The 17,719-nt window shown below is 38.6% G+C and overlaps 1 protein-coding gene across 1 annotated transcript; it reads right to left on the reverse strand.

Annotated features, from left to right (window-relative positions):
- Positions 1-8,429: 8,429 nt before the first annotated feature.
- gja8b (gap junction protein alpha 8 paralog b) lies at positions 8,430-9,602 on the reverse strand. The gene has a single exon (XM_066657750.1). The coding sequence runs from the start codon at positions 9,600-9,602 to the stop codon at positions 8,430-8,432; it is 1,173 nt and encodes a 390-aa protein (XP_066513847.1).
- Between the last annotated feature and the right edge of the window lie 8,117 nt (positions 9,603-17,719).

Consider the following 17,719-nt stretch of genomic DNA (forward strand, 5'->3'; position numbering starts at 1 on the left):
GTTTCACACTACTATGTCTGGAAGTTCTTCCTACACGTCATGAAGAATCTCTATGTCTCCTATTTTCCCACTATGTCTGGTAGGTATTCTTACATGTCCTAAAGTCTACATATGCCTGGTATTGTTTCAGTACTTTTTCAATTATCCCTCTACATTTAAAATCTTCCCACTGCTAGGTGTGTCAGCTAGGTCTTTCAACATGGCCTAAAAACTCCCCATGTCTCCTGTTTATTCCTCTTCGTCTCCTATGTTCACACTATGCCTGCTAGTTCGTCCTACATGCTCTAAAGACTTTCTATGTCTCAAATGTCCTGATTACTTCTTCTATGTTGCCTCTATGTCTCCTATCTTCCCAATGTGCCTGCTAGATTTTCCTACATCTACTAAAGACACCCTATATCTGACATGTCTTCACTACTCCTTCTATGTTGCCTCTACCTCTCCTTACTGCACACTATGTCTGCTAGTTCTTTCTACATGTCCTAAAGACTTTTTATTAATTATCCTTCTATGTCTCCTATCTAACCCCACTATGTTTCTAGGTTTTTCAACAGGTCCTAAATACTCCCTATGTCTTTTATGTCCTCACCGCTTCTATAATGCCTCTATGTCTCATATATTCCCACTATGTCTGTTAGGTCTTTGTACATGTCCTAGTCATATTTCCTCACTACTTCTTTTATGATACCTCTATGTCTCATATCTTCTCACTGTGTCTGCTAGGTCTCCCTACATGTCCTAAAAACTGCCTATGTCTCATTTTGTCTATGTACATCTCTCATATTCCAACTATGTCTGCTAGAATTTCCTACCATGTCCTAAAGACTCCATATGCCTCATATGTCTTCACTACTACTTCTTTGTAGCCTCTACCTCTACTATATTCCCACTATGTCTGCTAGGCATTCCTACATGTCCTAAAGACTGCCTATGTCTTATATGTCCACACTACTCTTTCTATGTTTCCTCTACAGCTCATGTTTCATCTATCTACATCTCCGATCTTCCCACTATGCCTGTTAGGATTTCCTTCATGTCCTAAAGACTCAGTATATCCCCTATCATCCCTCTACTTCTTCAATCTTCTCATTCCAAGGTCTTCCTACATGTCTGAAATTTGGCCTATAGCACTATTCAAAAATAAAACATGACTGAGTATATTAAATGTAATTTTGAAAAATAAGCAATGTTAAATAAATTATGTGCTGGTCAGAGTGGATTACTTGTGTAAACTTTCCAATTTGAAGCCACATGAAAATGACATATTTATGGTGTACCTCAGACAGATGTTCTAGAACTGAGCTTAGAAAATACATTCAATACAATCTAACAAATGTGTATTTTCAAATCTGTATCAAACTCAAATATAAAAAAAATATCTGTACAAAAATATCTGGTTGATGGTGTATGAACCAAAACACAGAGATGATGGGAAGTAATTTGCATATCTACATCTGGCCTCATACAACTGAGTATTCACCATAAACATGATTTTGATGCTTTGGAATAGGTAAAGAAGCTATCTGCTTTATTGGAGCTGCAGTGAAAAACTGTCTGGGAGGTGATGTATTGCACAAGATCTATGTATCAGGGTGAATTGGAAGCTTAATATTTCAGGTTTATTTGAATGTATGCAAATTGTATTTTCTAGACCAGACCTAATACTCAGCTGCTTGTGCCTGGCTCCTCTGGTCTGGGATTTCTCCCAGCTTCTCAATTTGGAACTGAGCACATGATTATACAGAATACAAGCCACAAATCATCCATAGATCAGTGCAAGGAATCTAGCAGATTCCTAAGCTACAGGGATGCTGGGAAATAATTTGCATATCCACATCTGGCCTGAAAAACAACATCAATGTGATTATTAGGAAGTTAGAAATCAGGCCTGTCTGGCCCTTGTTCAGAACAGAATGTGGAGGGCTGGTGGTAGCCATCTAATATACTTTGCTGAGTTCTCTGGTTCTAGAGATGCTGTGTGCTATCTGATAGCAACCATTTAGGATTCCAATGTAGTATGAGCATCATTTGAATGAGTGCAAAACGTGTTTTCAAGTCAAAACCTGACACTGAACCACTTTCCCCTGACCAATAGGTGTTTGCTCACACCTCCTTTTTGAACAGAACACACAATCATGTGCTCATGGTGGATGGCATATGAACTAAAACACAGGGATGCTGGGAAATAATTTACATATCCCCATCTGGCCACAAACACAACAGAAAATTCACCATTAATATATTTATGAAGTTAGATATCAGGCCTGTATGACCTCCTTTCAGATCAGAAACAAAACGGCCGGTCTTAGACCTCTAACAAATTTTGCTGTGCTCTCTGATTCTAAACATATGGCTCCTGTCTGCTATCAGTTTGCAACCATTCTGGTCCTAATGTTGCAACCCGCTGGTTTGTTCCTGAAAAATGTTCTAAAGTGATGCTGTGGAATAGATAAGATAAGGAAGCTATCTGCTTGATTGGAGCTCCAGCCCAAACGACCTGGCAGGGCTGATCAATCGTGTAATTTCTGTGGGTCATTTCACTGAGTGCAACTTATGTTTTCATGTACTTACCTGACATTTAGCCACTTGCCCCAAACTGATAGGGGTTTGCTCCCACCTCCTCCTTTTTTTTAACAGAGCCCCCAGCCATACATGATTCCTGGTGGATGGTGTATGCAACTTTGAGGGGTTTCAAAGTGTCTTTGGTTGTGCAGTCATAAGGAAATGTTCCATCATATTGAAGGTTGATGGTTCAAACCTGTGTAGGAAAAATGGGACGTCTCTCAAAATTGATGAAAAATGGAAAAACTTTATTACAGCAAGCAGTTGCAAGATACAATGATGTACCGTGGATTCAGCAGAGCTGGACTGATCATTGAGTAGTAGAAAAACACAGCATATATAGATTGACAATACCACCTTCCCCTAAGCTCCTCCTGAAGGATGTGATGTCAGTTGTGTCTGAATACAGTCTATGTGTAAATACCACTCAAGTTCTAATTCAGTGGAAATTGAGTTCTGTCACCTTCATGTTTAGACTAGTTCCCTTTGTCTGTGATGGTTGTTGATTACTCAGTAATAAACTTCCTTTGATATTAATTAGGTCTTCTGGTCCCAAAGTGAGAGCTGTTGTGGCCCTTCCTGCTTTGCCTGTTCATATGCTAAATAAGTCAAATGGTCACCCTATCTCTAGTCAGCATTGTTGAGAAAACTAGTTGGTTCTCCAAAGCCAAGAGCACCCTGAGCGAGTCAGAGGCGAACAGAGCCTTACTGCAGGCCAGAGAGCCACTTCTGTTGGCCCTTTGAATTTGGTGTCTTAAATAGGACCAGGGATCTCTATTCTCTTCATTCATGGTGACTTCATAATTAAAAAAATAAAAACCCTTAGCAGTATCACATAATTCCTTCAGACACACCCATAATTTGACTAGCCATTTAAGGGCAGAGAACCACTTCTGTGGGGCAGTTGAATTCGGTGTCTTAAATAGGACCACAGATCTCTATTCTTTTCATTCATGTTGACTTTAAAAAAAATAAAAAATGTGGGACTTAGAGATTACACCGTTTCTTCAACATTTTGAGAAATTTAGTCATCTGACAGGAAATGTTAAAATATTAAAACTGGCTGAAAAACAAACTGCCTCTTTGTCTGAGTGTGATTTGGGAGAGTTTTCTGACTTGCATGATTTAAGCTCTGCTCAGTGTTGGCAGGTCCAGTAGGACTACCCACTGTTGACACGTTCTGCTCTTTTGAGCGGGTGAGGCAAACTGGACAGCCCAAATTTATCATTCATGGTGACTTAAAAAAAAAACCCACCTCAGATGTATCACATTACTCCTTCAGACACACCCATATTTTGACTAGCCATTCAAGAGCAGAGAGCGACCTCTGTTGGCCATGTAAATTTGGTGTCTTAAATAGCTCTCTATCCTTTTCATTCATGGTGACTTTAAAAAGAGATGCGGGACTTAGAGATTACACCATTTCTTCAACATCTTTGAGAACTTTAGTCATCTGATAGGAAATGTTATCATATTAAAACTGGCTGAAAAACAATCTGCCTCTTTTTGTGAAGCACCCATAACTTGACTAGCCACTCTAGGTCAGAGAGCAAGCCCTGTTGGCCATTTGAATTCGGTGTCTTAAATAGGACCACAGATCTCTATTCTCTTCATTCATCGTGCCTCTTTCTCTGAGTGTGATTTGGGAGAGTTTTCTGACTTGCATGATTTAAGCTTTGCCCAGAGTGGGCAGGTCCAGTAGGACTACACACTGTTTACACGTTTAACTTATCATATGTCTCATGTGACTCCTTTAGACACACCCATAATTTGACTAGTCACTCTAGGGCAGAGAGCAACCTGTGCTGGCCATTTGAATTCTGTGTCTTAAATATGACCACAGATGTCTATTCTCTTCATTTATGGTGACTTTAAAAAAAAAAACACCTCAGAGGTATCACATGACTCCTTCAGACACACCCATATTTTGACTAGCCACTCTAGGCCAGAGAGCGACCTGTGCTGGCCATTTGAATTCAGTGTCTTAAATAGGACCACATTATAAAAATATTTATAATATTTATAAAAATATAAAAATATTTATACTGTCATACATGTTTATATTGTAATCTGTGTGTTAAGTGTGTCCAGAGAAATTGTCATGTAAAAATAGTAAAGAGTAAAAACATGTAAAGAGTGGTTTTCTGGTATGTTCATTGTTGTTGGTGTGACAATTGTTTAAAGCAAAAATGAAATTCCACCACCACTGCCAACAACATGTGGTGGTAGATGCTTTATTTTTGCTTGGCCACAATAGACAAAACTATTTTACACGACTGGTCATGACATTAAAGCATCCAGTACGTACACATTTACACTCTAGTTTTGAAAGGAAATGCACCAGCATCTAAAAAGAGTAGCAAGCCAGAATTTTTATGGCCGGTCCAATGTCTTACCTCTTCATCATAGTACGGTAAGTTTATCTTGGAACTTTCCCTAGAAAGGCAAAATTCAAAATGACTACATATTTCACGAAAGTTGTAACTTTTATTCATTTATTTTTTATATTTGCAACTCACCATGTGTGCATCCTGTTTAAAAGGAGGATCAGATATGTGAGCAGAACCATAATAGAGGAGGAGGCCAAACATACGATGAAGAATTGTAGAAATACTGCCAAGTTTGTTGTATTTTGTTTCCTGTTCCATTTGTAATGTTGCCTGGCATGTCCATGAAAAAAAGTATGTTTTTTTAATATAAGGATTCTGTGTCATAAAACATTAAATATATATTAGTATAGTTTAATACACTATATCGCTATTCTCAACATCCGTCAAGGTACATCCACAGCTGTCAGGCATGTTAAGGCAGCAAATGTACATATATGCAGCATTATATATGGATGCATAGCTTACCTGTGTTCATTACAGCTCCACAGCTGCTGTACGTTCTCAGTCCTCTGTCTTATAATGAAAAATATTAAATAGGAAGTTTTGCTGCAGTTTGCTGCAGAGGAAATGGTGGGGTTCTTTTTTTTTTACACCTATGCATTTTCAACCACAGGAATTGAAGCATTTAAATGCTTTGACTGTAACATAAAAACAAACTGCCATTGCAGCTGTTTTATATATCGACACTGTTGAATGAAAACATGAACCTGCAAAAATAGTAACTTTACAGAAGATGGAAAAAAAACTTAAATTTCAATGGAAGATTTGCTTTGAAGTCAGCTGATCAGTTTTAACTGACAAGCAGGGCAAATATTCGCTTTACTTCAGTAGTTGGTAACTCATGTGGGCTGATGGTATAATGATATTCACCTTCCAAATTGCTAGGAGGGAGCATTGATTGGGGCTTAAAAGATTTACTACCAGAAATAAGTTCATAAGCGTTCTAAAAATTATAAAGATGAAATAGAAATGTCTTGGATTTGTAGGTGTCTTTTTTTTGACTCAAACAGATTTGTACATGCTTGATGTTTGAAGGTTTGTGGTTACTATATTGTTTGTGGGTTAAAAAAAAAAAAACAAGCAAAACAAAACAAACCACAACAATACAACCTTATTCTCTGACCACACATGACCTTTTTATTTATGTCCACATTTCAAATAATGATACTTTTTCATACAATTTATAATGAGCAGTAATCTATCACAGGTTAGTAAAGGATCTCTGTTTTGAGCTAGGATAAGGAAAGAAAGATCTGATATTAAAAAAGTAAAGAGGACTTGTGAGATGTTAATAACATTACAAACACCCAGAACCCTATGATGAGCTTTTTATTCTGTTTTGTGATGAGAAGTTTTAGATGGCTCTGCAAGGATTTCTTAATGGCAAGATTAAGACTTTCCTTACCTACATTCTTGATTGTAAGGTAATGGTTTAAATGGCAGAGCATCACATTCCAGGAGTTATCTTCAACATAAATGGGATTCGTTGTCAAAATAATTTTTTAGCCATTTATTGCTGAAATAATATTATTTTTGTGATTAACAGTGGTTATAGTTATGACCTGCTTAGAAAAGTAAATACACATGAGTGTGTCAGAAGACAAACCGAGAATCAGAGTCCGCTGGTCATTATAATTTGTGATATTAGGATATAAATCAAGCAGTTCAGTTTAGAACACTTATCATACTTTGAGAAGTCTTAAGCTTTGGTCACACAAACCTCAAAACAGGATGTGAGAGACAAAATCTATTAATGGGTTTAGCACATACTTTTGAAAATTGTTTCTACTGTAGGTAAAGTCAGGGATGTAGAGCAAATGTGATGGTTATATTAAACAAATCAACTTAAATAGAGACCCAAGAGGCAGTGTAGTCAGTAGTTTTTGATTCAAGTGTTAAACTTGGGCTGGTTTTCATGTGCAGATTAAGCTTCATACCTGGACGTAGATTTTAGTATGAATTACTTTTCAGTCCAGTTTTAGGGTTTTTCTGTATTAAAGAAAACCAACCCTACATTTGAGACATTTACAGGCAACCCCTTCTTGTTTTTGGAAAATCAAACAAATAAAATGCAAATAAAATCAGTAAAAATGCTGAAAAACCTACAAACATGAACATATGTACTACCTTTAATTTCTACTGATTGACACTGTAATTATTCACTGTAATTATTGTAAAGGTTTGGGCCATATCCAGTTCCATTTAACTCTGAGAAAGAAGAGTGTCCATTTGAGGGATGTTTGTGCCAATTTGAGCAGCAAAAAAAAGGGAGCGATAACTGGATATAATTAAGGAAGTACAGCAAATAATGTCTAAACAGTGACAAGAATGTGCAAAGACATTAACGAAATGTCAGGAAAAAGATTATAATCTAAAATCTTAGAATATATATGGGCCCAAAAAACATGTTTTTTTTATATAATTTGGTTGTAAAGCAGGATGAATCACACTCAGCAAAATATGTCTCATAGAAATTGACTGGGGAAAAAATTTTGGCTTTTTTAGAACAATGTCAAGGATGCCGGGTTGTCTGTAATGGCTGTTTTTTTATTGTCTCTACTTTAACAATACATTGTGCTGATAGGGCATGATCTTTATCAGCATCATGGCTGCATGCACAGAGAGACTAGAAACAATCTGGCCCAGGTTCATTTCCATGGCTAACGCAGTTATAACTAAATATACCGTTATCTAGAACTTGATGAAATGGAAATCATAAGGTATTATGGTACACATTTAACATTTATCCAGTGGTCATGCCTTTTATATAGATATATGGATATATATATATAGTATACTATAGCATACACAACTGTGCAATGAATCAATTAACATTTGTTTCCCCTCTCACAAACATGTAAGCCAAGCTGGATATTACAGAATATACAGTACGCAACAGAAAACAAAAGAGATGAACTGATCAATTGTTGTATTTGGATGAGTTATTGAGGTGAAAATGATGTTACCCTGACAGCATTGCAGAAATAATCTGCTTATCAAAACAATAATTGTAATAAATCATCACATACAACATTTAGCTAAATGGCTAATCCAAAAAATGTAAACATTTGAAGTCAACTACTTAGATCATTAAAATCTGGATAGAAAATGTGATTTTAAAAAACAGCACATTTCTCATTTTGATAATATATAACACGCCTTATTCTCTCCTCACTATATGGATCCTACTGATGAGAATCTCTCTTAACTTTTGGTTAGTTTGCTTTTTCAATTCATTTGATAAAAACAGTACAAAAAATACTGCTGTATAAAAAAAAGAAAAGAAAAAGCTGAACTCAAGTTTTTCTGGCAAAAAAAAAATTGCACGGCATGTTTTTTTTTTCAATAATGTTTCTCTTAAATTTTTGAAATAACAAACTGGTGTTATCACAGTTGTCTTAAGGCATCTCTCTCTTTGTTTCTCATCTGTAGGAAAACACTTTGCTATTGTTGCGTTTCTTATCCAGTTCTACATTTTTATACTGTCAAGTCGTCTGACCTCGCTCGGCTGCTGGCTTTACTCAGGCTGCTGAGTGGTCTCGTGTCTTCTATCGTCTCGCTGGCCTCCACATCAGCTTCTGCAGGTATGTCATCCTCATCTACCCGCATAACTCGGCAAGCTCCACTTGGTCCCACCATGGTCGTCTGGACATAGGAGGGCAATGTCTCGTCATACACCTTGGAGAGGACTTCCCGCGATGCTGATGCCCCTCCATCCGTCTTTTCTGCAAATGCCTCATAGGGTCCAGCTGGCAACCTCCCGGCCTCCATGCCCACCACCTCAGTCAGTGGGAAGAAATGTGAGGTGGTTTTGTCCTCCTCCAGCAGCTTGTAACCCTTGGCTTTCTGGATGGAGGACACAGCCATAGAGGGCTTCTCGGATGAGCCAGGCCCCTCGATTTGTGGCCGTGTTGGCTTGCGGAAGACGAAATGTATCTTCTTCAGGCCCAAATGGCTGATCTCCACAAAGTTAAGGAAGAGCGAGACACAGGCCACGGCCAGCATGAAGATAATAAAGACTGTCTTCTCTGTGGGCCTGGACACGAAGCAGTCAACCGTGTTGGGGCAGGGCCAACGGCTGCACTTGTAGAGTGGCAGGATGCGGAAGCCGTAGAGGAAGTACTGGCCGACTACGAAGCCAACCTCAAAGAGTGTCTTGAAGATGATGTGGCAGATGTAGGTCCGCAGCAGTGTGCCTTCTAGGCGGAACTTCTTGCTGCCTTTGGTGCTGGTCTCCTTGGTCGTGCGCACACTGCCCTGGTCGGGGGCGAGTGGAGGGCGCTCCTCACCGGCCTCCTGCTGCCGGCTGAGCTCGGCCTCCTCACGCTCTTTGCGCTTTTCCTCCATATGCACATGGTGCACGGCATGACCAACGTACACCAGCGAGGGTGTGGAGACGAAAATGATCTGGAGGACCCACAGGCGAATGTGTGAGATGGGGAAGGCCTCGTCGTAGCACACATTCTCACAACCCGGCTGCTGCGTGTTGCACACATAATCCGACTGCTCGTCACCCCACACAAACTCAGCGGCCGTGCCCAGGATCAGGATTCGGAAAATGAAGAGTACTGTCAACCACACCCTGCCGATCACCGTTGAGTGCTCGTTGACTTCCTCGAGGATGTTTCCCAAGAAGCTCCAGTCACCCATGGTCGATGATCAGCACTGTAAATGTTGGGGAAGAGAAAAAGTGTAGTGTTAGAGTAAGGTCTGTTATTCCAAATAAACTGTAAGATCCGACAACAGCGAATATTGGAACATGGAAATTAGGAGCTGCTAGAGCAGAAGAGTGAGGTCAAAAATTCAAAAGATGCAAAATGCTACAAAAAATTGGTTTATAACATGGTTTAAAAAATTCAGCCATCCACAGGTAACTACAACCAGCAAATAACCACCACAATCTAATGATGGCCTCTCATGTCTTCACACTCATGCAAAATCACATCCAAAGTCTCAAAATTTTAGCCAAAACTTTAGCCTAACTTTTCATCTCAACCAAAGAAAAGCTTATGTTTAAAAAGTACCAAACCAAAACAAAAATACCCCACAGTTGTAACCACCACACAGCTCCAGGTCATAAACGATCTTTCTGGAACAAGCAGCAATAGGTTAATGGTATCAAATGGGCAACTTGCCACAGTCAGAGCTCCAGAGTAGTTGTGTTCCCCCTTCACTTGGCACCCTGCGATATGAAGTGAACTTTTTTGCTCTCTGATTCCCACCTAAGGCCCCCACTACTTGTCGCACCACTGAGCAGAAGTGAATGAATCCGGTCTGATGGTTGGTTTTTAGTTTGCTGCAATATTTAAGCTGGGAGCCAGACAGCCTTTATTCAGAGGGCGACGAATGGTGACGCGCAGGACAATAGGATCCACAAACACACAAATGGGAACGTATGTGACACCGCTGTTGGGAATGAGAGCAATTATAGTACTGTAAAAATCATACACCGTTAATGAGTAGCACATTTTAAATATGTTTTTCATAAACGTATCAAGCTGTTAACATTTAACCGTGCCATACATTGGGAGTGTCAAGTTTAACTTATAATTTTCTTGATTCTTATGTTGATAATGTTTATATATTTTAACAGGAGTAATTACCAAGGGAGGCACTGCTTTGGGTTGTTCACCCTAGTGGTCTGAAAATAAACACATAGAACTAGATCTAGATATTTCTGCTTTCTTCAGGTTCTAGTGTGAATAAAATATGTTTCAGCGCAAATGTTATGAACAAAATAGTTTGGATTCATTCAGGTCATTCATTTAACTTAAATGAGGACTTTTCAAGTGGAAAATTAAATCTGTTAATGGTACTGTCAAATGAAATACTATGCACAGAAATAAGAGGAACTTCTGTGTAAAAACTGTTGACATATTGCATTTCCTTTTGAGTCTGCGTCAGTTGGAATTGTATTTCCTTTGTTGTATGTGCTTGTTTTTGTTAGATAGTAGACAAAATTATTTTTTTTTACAGTCTCAGCAAGTGAAATTCTATTTTTGCAGTATCTCATTTGACCCCTAACATCATGATGTAGACTGAAGCAACCAATTGTCATGCATTTGACAAGTTGCCCCTGATGACAACTAGTTTTACCCTTCAAAACTGGAGAAGGAGAAAACTATCAGGGATGGATTTTACATGAATTAAAATTTGTAGGACTTTTGTCTGACCTGTTATAAATATAGTGTTGAATACTTTTTGCCCTACTGAGGTTCTCCTTTTGCATTCTATTTCTCTATTTCTCTACCACTGGATTCATCACACTGGATTGAATATCAAAACGTATAGCTGTCTGACTCCAACTATAGGCAACCAAACATATGGCCTAATGTAAAAGCATGGTTTAGTTGCAACTTAAATATGTGCTGCATAGTCGGACTAATGCCTGCTTGTAAAAAAAAAAAAATTATAATCAATTTCCACTTAATGAATTCCACTTATATATCAGACAAAAAGGAAAATTTTCTTCTAATTAAAAAATCCAAAAACAGGCAGGTCAAATGGGTCCAGAAACATCTCTTAGGTTCATTTGTATGAATATCCTCTCATCCAATTAGAGAACGCTTCAGCTGTGACATAATTTGTTCACATTTTCCATTGGAAGATACCAGCACAGTACATGAACATTTTAATTTGGAGTGGTTGTGTTGAAAAGGGTGGTGAAGTTCTGAAAGAATTATAAAGTTATCCAGTACTGCAGTTACTTTCAACCACATGCATACAGTTCAAACACATATATTACCATTAGTACACACTGAGTTACACTGTGAACCCACTGACCCCTCAGCACTTGACTGAGGGTGTCACAAGGGTGTGTGAGTAACAGCTCTTTATTTCTATGAAATAACTACTGCCTCTTAGTAATACATCTTAGTAAAAATATTATACTATATCTGCAGAATTGACATCAGTGGCTATTTCTGGAATTTCCCTAATAATCAGCTTAGACCTCAGCATTGAATCAAATTCAAACCATTATATGTCATCTCTATCAGCTATATAACTTAGCTACGTGCTAAGATAGCCTTTTTATTAAATCAATTAACCCAGTACATACTTCACAAATGCCCCAGTGTGTTTTTCAGAAGCTCATTTTGTGGAAAAACTGTTAATAACTCCATTAGTTCCACACTAAGTAACTCCAGAGTATTGATTCTTCAAGCCTGTTAACAGTTAGCAAATTTGTCCCCATGGTAGCCTGACCCTAGAGCCTCTCTTTAAAGGCACTACTTGTTGATGTTGCCGGCGCTAATAGCCTAAGCCAGCACCAGAGTAGTGAATAGGTGCAGGGATTTCACACAAAGGCATGATGTCATGATGAAACGCGTTGGGCCCATTGACCGTACGCACTGATGCATGATTTCAGATTGTGCCAATGAAGCAGGCCCCAGGCCATGGTTAAGCAGAGGACCATCCCTCAAACAAAAGTTATCTTACGGCGATCTGCCTACATGCCGTCGCGCCACACGTTTCCTGCTCTTGAGAGACAAATTAGCTGACTACCCTAAAAAATTACATAGGGTTAGGGTGAAGTTAGCTTTGGTGGCTAGGAAGAATTAAGACTATATCATTTATCTGTAATTAATTCTGTAAATAAAAGTGGCTTTATAGGCAAGTGGCCAGTGTGTTCTTGTTAGATGCTTCTTGACGTTTACTAGTCAGTGATGCAGAGATAGAAATTCATTTCGTAGATAATTGCCATTGCAGACCTTTTTGCAAATATACAAACACTGTTATTTAACTAAATTTTTTTTAGAAAACCTGCCAAAGCTGTGCTTCTGATTCTAAAGGGCCTGTCTAAATGCTACGACCCCAAAAACATGCCAGTGATATTTTTTAAACAGTAGATTAGTTGATTCTAAGTCTTGCTGCAGACTAACACACAATTCCCTATAGGATGTGACACCAAATTTCCCTCATCTCTCTCTCCTGCAGTAATCCCCATTAATCTCTATTCCAGGGCTAGTCTTTTGATGCTTCCAGTGTGGGTCTCTCTCTTCACTGTTCTTTGTGCATACCAGAGATACCAGCTACAATAAGGAGGATTTACCCAATTCAGTCCACATCCATTCCATGTGATGTACTGAGGACAGGAGAGCGTGGATGCAGCCTTATGTCCGTGAAGCCTGTGCCCATGAATGAGATTATACCACTCATGTCTTTTCAGGCCTGAACACTCTGACTTGTTGGTCATGTGACCATACATTACTTGATAAATGAATATTATCAAACACAATAAACCAAAAATTCCATTCATTATGGACCACTAATTAATTATTTTCATACATTTCATAAAAGCAATTATTGTGTTACAAACCATCTAAACCATCCCTGGGGTGCAGAGTGCAGAGTTACAAAGTACACTGAAATAAAGAAATATGCATTTAGTACACTTTTTGTTAATTAGTGTTTTTAAACCATTTGAAAACTATAATAAACAAGCACTTTTCCACATTTACAGACACTGTACAATCCAGTCAATGTAAAATTTACCCTCCTTTAAAGGTACACATTTATCCTTATAGTCCATGCTAAATTGGGTTTTACATACACTTTTCAAGGAAGGTAAATATTTATATCAGTTTAATTTTTTTGGAATCCCTGGTTACCATGCTGGAACACACCCTGGCACCAGTCCATCACAGGGCATCACACACTCGCACAGTCACACCAACAGACAGTTTTGAAAAGCCAGTCCAGCTGCATTAGCTTGTACTTGTGGCATGTTGGAAGATACCCATGTAAACACTGAGAGAAAACATCAAACTCCTCACATACCTGAGGTGTATATATAGACCTCCAACCCCAAGACCCTGGAGCTGTGTGACAGTGACACCACCTGCAGCACAACTGTGATGCCTGCACAAAACTTAATTATTGAAATATGTCTAAATTAATAAATCAAGCTGGATATGATTATTTTTACATGGGGAACTGGGGTAATGTCGGTTTACAAGAGATTGTCAGTAATGTTTATAATATAATCTCAATGGATAAGAAACTTTGGTGTAAATAACAGAAATGGAATGGCTACTTGATATATGCATTGCCGTCACTTCAAAGAACATACACACAACATACAGTGTTGTGCCTCATGAGTTTGTTGCAAAAGACACTCTCAGAAAATGTTTGAACAAATGGTACATAAACATTCTGTATGGGAAGGCCATGTTTTAAGGAGTCTGCCATGTACTTGAATGACTTGTCTGATTTGTGCTGTACATTAGATCACTTATTGCCTCCTCTAGGGCCTTTCTTCTGGAGAAAACCCACGAAAACCCCTTTACCACTTCATATGATGGAATATTCCCCCGCATGTCAATTCACACTTCATCAACCTGGGGTTATTTTCACTGCTCTTGAATCTTATCTGATACAGGAGCGCACACTCTGGGAAACTCATTGAAATAGTCTGTTCAAATTGAACAAAAATCACAGGTACTCCAGTTATAATTATATTACATCATTTCCACAGGTGAAAGGCATTCAATCTGAATAGGGCAATAAATTAATTGCGTCTTAGATTAATGACCTGCAATCAGCCCCTATTCAGTTAGATTAGACTCATTATATTGTCATTTGTTCTCTAAAGTAGTTGAACAACATAGACCAGGCTGAGTTACAGCAAATGTAGCAACTAGCTTTAAAAAAACAAAAACAAACACTCATGGTGGTGGAGGCACAGTGACAAACAGTTTGTCCGCCACACCCTGAATAACATACTTGGGCCTCAACACTCTTTAGTGTATTCCCAATCCCATTCTATGCAGGGGGCAGAGGTGGGGTAACAGAAATCAATTGTTCCCTCCAATCTCACAGGAAATGGATCTAGGCCTTCCTCTCTGAGTTTGTAAGGGTTAGGGTGCAGAAGGGAAAAGAGGCCCGTGGCAATACAATGGTTGAAAGGAAAGGAGTGTATAAAGTCACAGAGGGACACGAAGAGAACAAGTACAAGGCACTCCAACAATAAGAACATTAGGAGGAGTGAGATATTCAATGTGAAGGTAGACCATTCAAGGCCTCCAATAATTTAAAGCCATTTAAAATGAGACAGGGCTCCCAGGTTCCTGTGGTCAGATTCAGAAATTAAGCATTAGCAGGCTGTTGTCACATTCAAGGTTGTCCTCTTTCCGGAAGCCTCTCCAGGCCAGCATTCTGTCAGGGATGAGATACAACCTTGTCTATGACACTGAACCAGTGATGGGGACACACTTTGTCAGGCGATAACCCTGCTCTGTTGGGTGTCGCTATCACACACTAGCATTTAGCATGGCCAGGACGCTCTTCAAAAATAGGGTGTGGTGATTTGCTTTCCATGACTTATTTCACACTCTCCTTCAGTTATCACACTGCAAAAAAATCTGCCCATCAGGCCAACAATTAAAAATATCTCTGCCATATGTCCCTGCTTAGCAAGTGTGCCCTTGCAGCCTATGAAGTGTTAGAGTAAAACTTTGTATTTATGCTTCTGAATGAATTTAACAAATGCATCCAGAGTGGTTCACTGTTGGTTTGCGCTGTTCTAGGGAAAAAATACTGTGGCAAAACTATTAAGAGTGGTGGTGTTAGAAAAGATTAGGTCTCTAAAAGCTACAACACAGACAGATATTATATGAAATTATTATGAATTTGATCTCTAAAAACAATATGTCTGTTTATTGTAGGATTACTGTTATTAATTAATGAGGAATGAGGAAATTATCCCCACAAAAATTATTTTTTTTTAACGTTCCACTATTAAACTGTTATTAATAGAACCAATCAGAGGTTCTCTAGCCAGTTGGAGAGTTAATATAACAGTTTTATTTGTTTTGTAGACATAGTGACTCCTAGTTATTATAAACCATGTAAAGAGTCTTAACTATCGATGACATACGTTGGATTACATTGTTTACATCTCAAAAGTGCAATTAAGTATAGACAGTTTGTTTTGTGTGTGTTTGTTTGGGGGTGGGTTACATTAATTAGGATTAGGATGGATTTCATTAGCATGTGTCTAACCCAAGGTGGAACTATTTTTCATATTCCAGGATCAAATGGAGGCTTCTGAGTCACATTCATAAATACAAAACAATTCTGACAACACTGATACACAGTAAGTAGGTTCCTGCTGAGAAAACACAGAAAAGTACTTGTAAGAAAGAAATGTACATGTTATTTTCTTATGAATAAGACTACAACAGACGATAAGAAATTGTGATACAACACATAAATGCAAATGCTGTGTTTATGAAAAAGCAGCTATTTTTGAATGCTATACAATTACAGCTTGTGTTAGCACAGTCCAGGTCCGTGTCCAACAAATGTTTGCCCAGGTTTTTTTAACCCTTGACCTTTGAATCTTAAAACAGGGCTCAGATGTGACTGGGAGAGGGTCATTGATCTAAAGTATCAGCAGAACCATTGTCAACTAGGAGACGATTGGGATAAAGAATTCTGCTGAGCATGGAAGGCTGTCATCTTTTCCTCCAATGGATGGTGGCACTAACACACTGAGTGAGACAAGTAGAGACACCAAGGGGTCACTCTCTTTTGTTTGTCCAATTTGCGAAAACATCAGAGATATTAAAGACATGTTTGGTTTAGCTTTTGAGCAGAATAATCCGCTCACCTGCTACAAAAGCACAGAGGTCTAGGTCCAGGGCAAACAGAGTGGTAAGAAAATAAAGGATAGAAAAGTCTGCTTTTTGAACACAACAAACAAGTCCAGACCTGTCTGTACAGAGAAAGAGGAGTAAGGTCATCTGGGTTCGTGAATGATCAGAAAAGCTGGGGATGGCATATTTTTGCACATGCTGGATTTGGGTACATTAACAAGGCGCACATGCCAATACTCATAACCGGTTTCATATAAATGTACTGTGCAAGTCTCATTCAAGATGATGTGTCAGTAGTATTATAATCACAAGCAAATAAACAGTATATATGCATGTATTAATGATCATAGAGTATGTCAGTTCTTTGTATCCCTGGGAATCTAATTAGCTGCACATTAGCTGTATAACATCTCCTCTGTTCCATTCAAGCCTGTTTTGGGCACATGGCTGGGCCAGCATTGTTCACGCCTTCGCTGACGATGGGACCAAATGAAGCAGAAGGCATTTTATCTTGGTCCGTATGACCAGGACTGAAGAAGCATGATAAAGAAGGTGTGTTGGGTCATCAGGGCTGCTGATGACAAGTATGAGTGCCATGGTCACACTTCAATCCACCAGCAAGAGGAGGCATATAAGCAGTCATTTATAAGGATTTGGGTAAAAATAAAATGCATGAAAGCAATTTGAACCACTTCTACAGCTTGGGTTTTTCTACGTTGCCCATTTTGCTGAGCTCCTTTTGTCATTCTGTAATGCATGTCTGTCTTAAATAATCTAATTTAATAAGGGAGGCTTTGCACTTAACCCAAGGCATACTTTTTTTCTTCTGCTTAAATTCTGCTTTTTGCTTCAGTGTGGCACTATGATTAATGTTATTAATACTTAAGCAACTGTCAAACAAATCTATTCAGTAAATATATTTTTTAAGGTTGTACATATTTTTTAAGTTTGAGAGAACAGTGTTACTCAGAACCATAAAAAAATGCCCATAGCTCTGTAGTTAAACAAAGTTGGCTGTCATTTTAGGCAACCAGAGCCTCGTTTTTTGGAATAAATAAATATATATTTAGTGCACTGTAGCACACTGGCACTGTCATTCATACACCAGATGGAAGAACTCTGGACATCTACACAGTTTCATATTAATTGCTCTTTGTCGTCATACAA

Source organism: Hoplias malabaricus, chromosome 2, assembly GCF_029633855.1.
Source record: "Hoplias malabaricus isolate fHopMal1 chromosome 2, fHopMal1.hap1, whole genome shotgun sequence".
Classification (NCBI taxonomy): Eukaryota; Metazoa; Chordata; class Actinopteri; order Characiformes; family Erythrinidae; genus Hoplias; species Hoplias malabaricus.